The sequence below is a fragment of the Babylonia areolata genome, chromosome 19 (genome assembly GCF_041734735.1).
Source record: "Babylonia areolata isolate BAREFJ2019XMU chromosome 19, ASM4173473v1, whole genome shotgun sequence".
NCBI classification, from domain to species: domain Eukaryota; kingdom Metazoa; phylum Mollusca; class Gastropoda; order Neogastropoda; family Buccinidae; genus Babylonia; species Babylonia areolata.
The window spans coordinates 14,282,503-14,291,426 of NC_134894.1; the positions used below are offsets into that span (position 1 = coordinate 14,282,503).

The window sequence follows — 8,924 nt, forward strand, 5'->3', positions numbered from 1 at the left end:
TCAAATGAAAGGAGTAACGGAGCCAAGTCAACAAGCAGACAAAAACAAGTCCTGATGTCGTATTCCAATGCAGTCTTCTAAAGATGATGTCATTACTCAGAAAATAATATACAGTCTTAGCAGAGCCAGATGGAGGACTTTCACTTTGCAGCAGATGCACCTTATGCACGTTATGCATATTATCTGTGCCCTGATGAGGATTTTTTTTTTAATAGGGCCTTATACGCTGTAGTACCTTGTAAGTTGTAGGCCGAAAAGTGAGATACACATTCTGAAATAATGTGTAAACATTTCTTGATGAGGGTTTATTCCCTAAGTATAATTATGACATGTATCTCAGTACCTGCTCTGTATTGTGTGCATAGGGATCATTTCTATATGCAGGCTGTTACTGTGCAAATTGTTGGAGTGCTGAGAGTAATACTGTTTGTTTCTGCTGTTCCCATTGTTGAACATGCAATTTGTGGACTGCTGAGAGTGAGACTTTGCCTATTCCTCCACATCACATTAAAACTCATTTCCAAACAACCCCACTCCCACCCCACCCCCAACACTCCAATCCAACCCAAACACAAGCAAACTAGAAATTTCAATTTTCAATATCTCTTTATCTTATTTTCTAATAATGATTAACCAAATCATAATAAACCTGAACACAGCATAAACATTATTAAGAAAAAACTGTAAGCATATTTCATTTGTTTTGTGTGTGTGTGACAGCCACTTCCCTGTAAAGATTTCATAATAATACACTCTGTGAAGCTTCCGTTATATGTGTATTTTTTTCATAAAGCCAGTGCAGGCTTGTAAATAATATATTGTAGTAAATATTTCCTTCCTGTTATTTCATGGATATATGCAAGACAATGCATCTTTATTCATCCAACTGAAAGTTCATTGTGCATCCGCAGGCTCATCACTCAGACCATACAGTCTCTCTGAGTAAGACCACAGTTGAGTCAAATGCACACAAAACATGACAAGGGTTGGACTAAAAGATCAAAAAGCAAAACATAAACACAGTGGCTTGATTTACCAAGCAATAAGGAAAAATAAGTATTTACGAGACACAATTTCAGAATAAGAAATATTACAATAAATTCATCCTAGTTCAATGACAGACTCTCTCTCACTCTCTCTCACACACACACACACACCACACATGCAAGCAAACACACACACACACACACACACACACACACACAAATGTGGTGTGTCTTACCAGTCGGCTAAGGACGCACACACTTTTCTGAACTGTGCTTCGTGTTATGTCAGCTGTTCTGTTTAATAAATCCTGAAAAAGTGAAAACACACACACACACACACACACACACACACACACAAGAACATAGGAAAATATGTGTACATGTATAAAGCACAATATACTACAAGACAAAAACAGCCACGAAACATTAAAAGATGTCCATGAGCATGACTAAAAACAACAAACAACAGTTATAAATAACTTCAGCATTTGGCAGGGGATCCCACCATCCACACCATTTCAGTGGCATACTCTAACACCACTCATTCTCAATCCCACCAAAAAAGCCACTCCCAGATCTATCTGTTTGCCACAGTCCCTGTGCCAGATCCATCTGTGAAGTGGATGGTACTTAATTAAATTGCGGTCCCATTCTTCCCTTTCAAGCCCATAACACGCTCAACAATGGGTTGGAACAAGCCACAAGTTGTAAAGGCCCAAGCTGGCAGATTCAAACCCATGTCAGACCTCCCCCCCTCCCCTAACCCCCCAACCTCCGGCCCCTCCCACGCCCCACCCCCTAAACTTTCATGTAATATGCATAGGTGTTTAAAAAATACATCTACTGATATAGGATAGGCATATGTAACAAATCAAATGAACAATACACCCTCCCTTTTCCCCTCCCCCTCCCCAAAGTCTTTGTTGATGAAAATCATATAAAATAGTTCTCAATCTTTTCAAACACGCAAAAAATACACAATGGATTACAGCATATTCAAGGAAGTAACAATGAACAAAAGTGTCTTTTTTAAGTCTAAATTCATGAGGAGATTGCCTCATCTGTTCATACTGTTAAGTGTGGTGGCATTGATGATTACAGCAGTTTGTTTCAATACACAAAAAGGGCTACCTCAGTTATGAACTATGTACCTGTGCATGCTTGACTGCACATGAGTGTGTGTCTGTGTGAGAATGACTAGGTGCAAAACACACCCTAACATGATGATGAATTATAAGGACATTTAACTAAGCTAGAAAAAAAAACTTTAAAAACAAAACTCAAAATGAGGAAGATTTACCAGACAAAAAAAAAAAAAGACAAAAAAAGTATCCCAAAACACACCTTCGCATCCATCTGTCTGTAGCAGGAAACGCAGTATACCGTCCTTCTGGATGAATCTCTGCTGGGTAAATGGAAGAACACAGTATCTGTTGATAAAAAAAATTTTTTAAAACACACTCAGCTGCCACTGTTTTATATTGTACAACTACAAAAACACTGAGACTGAGAGGCCTTGTTCACCTGCTAATATTAGTAATAATCATCAAACTTTTAACCATGGAACAAAACCTTCCAATTTAACAACAGAATCCACACATAAAAATGCCATTTTATCTGTTAATTCATCTTTATATTGTGGAATTAAATGGAACGGGGGAAAAACACACTGAATTTAGTCAATGAGGGTATATAGTATCTCTAAGTCATTTACATAGAGTGACAGACCATCTGCATTGAAAAAACAAACAAACAAACAGATCAACTCCTAGTTCAACTATAAAATAATAATATATATCATTTGTAAAAAGACACAAAGCCATCAAATTTCTACATTCCTCCCATCAAACCAAGTTGTGACCATGAACTTAGACCCCTAACCTTGACCCTGCAGAGTTTTTCTTCTCAATCTCACTGTGGCCACCTACTGTTCCATGTCTGACAAAGGCTGACATTCCACAAATTTCTCTTCAGCTTAGGGTCTTTTCTAATTACTATATCTGTATTATGACAACATTGGATTTGGTAAGGCCCTGGTCTCTGACCTAACCTTGAAGGTGAATGTTGACAAGAATCATGATCTGACAATGATCAGCTATGTCAGTATATATGATATCAAGTCTAATAAAAATCAGAAAAATGTAAGATATGAGTTCTGTCAAGCTTTTTCAGTCTGTGTTTGTGAAAATGAAACACTGTTTTGTTTGTAAGTCTGTAGAGTTTTCTTTTATTTTTGACTCAAATCATCATTTGCATGTGTATGTATCTATCTATCTATCTATATATCTATCTATACTTCTTTTTGTTTCATGATTCATCTTTCAGATAAAATCCACAAGTGCTGATTATCGCTTCATATGCTGTCTGTGTTACAGGTTCATACACTGTCTCCATATAAAACTTGACAACTTTTTATTGACTTCCTTGTCCTTATTTCAGGTCTGCATCAACAATTACCAGTGGGTCAATTTGTTCTTGTTTCTGTATTCCATTTCCTCTTGCTTTTGTCACTTGACATTACAAAACAAAAAATGTTTCTTAAATATAAAAAAAAATAATAATAAAAATAATAAAAAGCTTCTATTACTCTGCCAAATGATGACCTTAACCTTGACTCCTTACCCTGCTGATCACATAATCATAAACTGATAAAGTAAATAACTGGAATGAACGCATTCATGACTGTTGTGCAAGTCTCAGTTTAAATATCATCTGTATTATACTGAGAAGATGCTGTTACAGTTCACCAGGACACACACACACACACACACACACACACACACACACACACACACACACACACACACACACAGATATATCATACACTCTCTCTTTCTCTCTCTCTGATTAGGTAAATGACTTACTGAGACTATATAATTACAGACTCCCTCCATTGAAACATGTCAGTCATAGATAATATAATAGTAACTGTCAATTTACATAACACTTCCAGACATCTCTTAGTGCTTTACATATGTCAAAATAAAAAATCAAACCAAAAAATAAAACAAAACACTAAAAGTAAAACAGGGAGAACAAGCTTCTGTCATAAAAGTGGAGTAAAAAAAAAAAAAAAAAACCTGGTCCAACTCGCAATACCATCTGTATCCAAGTGTAAATCAGTAATTTATAAACTGTACTAATTACAAGTAGCTGTGGAGAGTACTAGTACTAGACATGATTAAGAGTTAAACAAAATTATTATTACTATTCTGCATCTGTGGGTTGCAACTCCCACATTCACTCGTATACATGAACAAGCGGGCTTTTGTGTGTATGATCATTTCTAACCCACCATGTAGGCAGCTACACTCTGTTTTGGGGGATAGTTAAAAAACAACAAAAAAAAACTCATGTCTCCTCAGAGGTCACAGCAATGGCAGTGACCACCCAACCACAAGTAACATAGTAACTAAGGTAATTACTATAGTAATAAAGGTTGCCTCATAGTGGTCACAGTGACTAGACAGCGACAGCTCTCTGTGGACTGTTGGGTCTGAGGCTTCAGCAGAGGAGCCTGCCAGATACTGTGGGGCTCAGGATGAACAACATGGGGGCAATGCCTCAGAATCAGCATGGATGTTGAGATAGCAACAAAACAAACTGTTTTGATCCTACCTCTCATCCACATTCCAGCAGCTATACACAGATGCCAGGTGTAACTCTTTCTCACCTTTCTGATAGTTGTGGGCTCCGTCAGGTAAAGCCAGAGATGGCAGGTGTTTCCATTCTTCCGGCAGTTCATGGCTATCCACAGCATTGCCAGCAATCACAGGGGGATAGGAATATTCCACCTGTTTTACACAGACCATCCCAATGATTTCGCAAATAAACTGAGGATTTTTTTCCCACACATTTCACCTCAAGTGCAAAGAAATCAATTGAAAATGTATAGACCTATGAGTGACAGACGTATATATTAATTATATGTCAAATTTTATTCTTTTTTAAAAGACAAACAATGGACATTACTGCTGAGAGTGAGACACAACAATCCAGTGTCAAAAAAAAAAAACAACTAAATTGATAGTGCATATATCTTCCTCAGTTCCCATGCCACAAAAGAGTTTCAAATCTGACATAACCCATGATTCTGAACTTGCTAAAGAACTTGGGGGGTTTTGTTTTTGCTTTTTACATTTCCTCACTTTTCAGACACTTTCAGTTGAATCTCTATCACTCTGTAAGTACTGTAGTGCAATGTAGACTGCTTTGAATAAGGCTGGTTTCTTTCTCTCTCTCTCTCTCTCTCTCACTCCTGTGTGTGTGTGTGTGTGTGTGTGTGTGTGAGAGAGAGAGAGAGAGAGAGAGAGAGAGAGAGAGAGAGAGCATGTGTGTGTGTATCAAGTGAATGAAATTAATTCTGATTTTTACAAATTATGTTTCATCTCTTACTCTCTACAATTACTGGTACACTGAACATCATACAATATCACTATCATATTGACTGGGTGTAAAGGTATCAAATAAGAAAATGGAGTAACACACAAAACACTTTAAACAGTAAGTTCTTTTAGCCAGCCTCATAAACTTCACTTTATATGACATTTCAGAGAGCTAGAAACAAACAGGTGTACATTTCAAGATAAAAAATAAAAAATCACAGATTGTCAAACTGCAATTCATATACTGAAATCTAGATTTACAGACATCTTGTTACCAGTACTGAAGTTAAGTGAATCCAATTATGAATGAATTCTAAGATGTCACAACCAAGTGATTTCCTATGTATGCATATATTATCACTATTCTTAAATAAAGTCTCTCTTAATTCACCTTTGTCTGAAACATCTTTTATGACTAACACAAAAGTACACTGTTGTACATGTAACAGAATCATATATACATGTATATGGTGGTGTGTGTCCATCGAGATCGATGATGACCATCGTTGTCATCCAGCTGGGGGATGGGGGGAGGGTGGGGGGGGATGCTCATGAATCTATCTGTGAGTGCGCAGATGGCTGAATAGTCTAATCTGCGCACGAAATGTTCGCTGACAGTTGGGGCAGACAAAGACAGGCATATCATTGTCAGGGAGCTTGTTTGCCCGTGACTTTCTGGCCTGCCTCTTCTGAACAGCTGCAGCAGTCCTGTTGGCCTCGCACAACTTGGCACCTTTGTGCACAGCAGTGCACCATTTGTCACGGTCTGCTGCAGATTCCTCCCAGGAGTCAGAGTTGATATCAAACGCTTTCAGAGAGACTTTCAGAGTATCTCTGAAGCGCTTCTTCTGACCTCCGTGTGATCTCTTCCCTTGTTGCAGCTCGCCATAGAAGAGCCTTTTGGGCAGCCGATGGTCTGGCATGCGCGCCACGTGTCCAGCCCAGCGAAGCTGGGACTGCATCAGGATGGTGAAGATGCTGGGAAGGGTGGCTTTTGCAAGCACCTCCGTGTCTGGGGTCCTGTCTTGCCACTTGATGTTCAGTAGCTTCCTTAGGCATGTTGTGTGGAAGTGGTTCAGCTTCTTGGCATGCCGTTGGTACACTGTCCAAGTTTCGCAGGCGTACAGTAGTGTGGGGAGAACTACTGCTCTGTACACCTTTAGTTTGGTCTCAAGAACAATGCCTCGTCTGTTCCACACATTTGCATAGAGTCTACCAAAAGTTGCGCTTGCTCTTGCAATCCTGACGTTCACTTCATCGTCAATGGTCGCATTTTGTGACAGTGTGCTGCCAAGGTATGTGAACCGCTCCACCACACTGAGTCTCTGACCGTTGACTGTGATGTTGGGCTCAACGTGGGGTTTCCCTGGGGCTGGCTGGTGGAGAACTTCAGTTTTCCTCGTGCTGATGGTAAGGCCGAAGTTCCTGCTGGCAGTGGAAAATTTGTCCACGCTGAGTTGCATGTCAGCTTCAGATCCAGCATTGAGGGCACAATCATCAGCAAACAAAAAGTCTCTGATGATGTCTGTCATGACCTTCGTTTTTGCTTGAAGCCTTCTGAGGTTAAACAGCTTGCCATCTGTTCGGTACTTTAGGCCAATTCCAACATCGCCAATTCCAACATGTATATGACAGTGTGTGTGCATAACTCTGTGTGTGTGTGTGTGTGTGTGTGTGTGTGTGTGTGTGTGTGTGCGCGCGCGCGCGCGCGTGTGTGTGGCGTGTTTGATAACTTAAAAGTTACCTAGTACTACTAATAATAAAACTAGTACATAACAAGTACACTCATAGAAGATTGTATCCTGGCCAGTAATAGAAAGGGTAAAGTGAAAATGAGCAATGACCCAGCAACTCCCAAATATGTGGCTATCTGGCACCCCCCTTTAAAAGGAGTCAGCACTTGTGGGTCACGGTAAAGTATGTGTAGTGAACCTGGCAACTCTCCAAATTTCATTTCCTCATCACCTCAATGTTCAAATTGCTGGACAATATGCTGTCTTGTCAAATGCAGCCTGGTGGTGTGTGTTGTGGAATCTGGAGAAAAAATGTAAGGTATTAAAACCAGGCCAGTCTGGCGAGTGTAGAACCCCTTGGGGCTAAATCTTGACCAAAACAGTCCCAGCTAATAATACATCCCCAGGCTGCTTCAATTTAAGCCATATTCTGAGGCGAATTTGTTGAGCTCCCTCCTGAATGTGCCAGGGAGTGAGCCTCGACCACTGAAGCTGGTACAGCATCGGGACTGTTCCACTCCAAGGGGAAAAAAATTCAAATGCATCGGCTCAGACCGGGATCTTGTGGAACTTAAGGGAGTGACTTAATCTTGTCACTGGTATAAATTGTAGTTCCCGGTTCAGCTTCTAAACAACGCCCGACAGTGCTGGTCCTATATCAGTGACCGAGTTGGCGATTGCTGCCGTGCTCAACAAAGTATGACCAGCCACCCAATAAAGTCCGCAAGTGTCTTCAATGACTCAACGCAACAGGTTTATCGCCACACACTGACATATTATCTGCAAGAGCAAGGAAATCAATAAGAAGCCTGATGACAAGACTGGGCTGGGCTGCTATGTCAGTCAATCGCTAAGTACGTGATATGGCCAACTCCAACATACCTGACAGCCCTTTTTATGGTGAAAGCCAACAACGATAACATGTAGAACTGGCGTTTCTATTTCCTTCTGTGTAGCCATAATAAACTTTGCAATGCGCCTTCAGTAATTCTGTCGTATAAACTTTATCTGACTAAAGTGTCCCAACACGGTAAACTACAACACCCCCATGTTTTGACAGTCATAACACAGTTACGTGTGGGACATTTTGATTGGACAAGGCGATGCTCTTTTTCCGTAGTTGACCAATCAAAAAATGTGACAAGTTCCAATGGAAGGGATTTGACTCTTACAAACGCCCCACTCTTTCGTTGCATTGATATACCTGCTTACTTCCCCGGAGAAGCAAGTATGGAATGTTCAATATTTTGTTTCAGTATGAGGTCACACCAGTGCTGCAATGTATTGATCTACAATCAATAAGTCTGTCCCCGTACAGATATATACTGATTTATACAGTCTAGTATCATCATCTTAGATGAACAGACTATAAATAAATAAATGAAATAAACAAATATACTGATTTAGTTTTCTTAACTCACTGACAGACGTCATCAAAGAACTTTAAGCGGGTTAGGTGTGTGAAATGCCAAATAAACAAATAAATAATAATCTTCTTCAGTCCTCAACTGATTATCGTCGTCTGTCACATGACAACCTTTATTGACGAGGTGTACACTGGCACGATGTTGTAGGCACAAACTTAATCAAATAAGTAAAAATAGGTAGATATAGGGGTTGAGATTTTAAAAGATATACTTAAAGCAATGAACATAAATGATTACACAACAACATCAATTCAAATCAAAAGGGAAAGGAATCTAGAGACAAAGAATTACATACACGGATTCAGTTTTCAAAACAGACTGGCAAGACCAAGCCATCTAATTAATTCCGGTGGAGTGGTGCTTCCCTGGCAATAAGATACTATATCAGTCCTA

The 8,924-nt window shown here is 39.7% G+C and overlaps 1 protein-coding gene across 1 annotated transcript in view; it reads right to left on the reverse strand.

Moving 5' to 3' along the window:
- The window catches only part of LOC143293483 (late secretory pathway protein AVL9 homolog), a 26,241-nt gene extending 18,094 nt beyond the window's left edge, over positions 1 to 8,147 (reverse strand). The window contains exons 1-4 of the mRNA XM_076604375.1: positions 7,987 to 8,147; positions 4,660 to 4,780; positions 2,331 to 2,416; positions 1,223 to 1,294 (exon numbers count right to left, since the gene is read on the reverse strand). Of these exons, the coding sequence (XP_076460490.1) occupies positions 1,223 to 1,294; positions 2,331 to 2,416; positions 4,660 to 4,780; positions 7,987 to 8,064 (357 nt within the window). The 5' untranslated portion in view covers positions 8,065 to 8,147. The remainder of the gene's footprint in view (positions 1 to 1,222; positions 1,295 to 2,330; positions 2,417 to 4,659; positions 4,781 to 7,986) is intronic.
- Between the last annotated feature and the right edge of the window lie 777 nt (positions 8,148 to 8,924).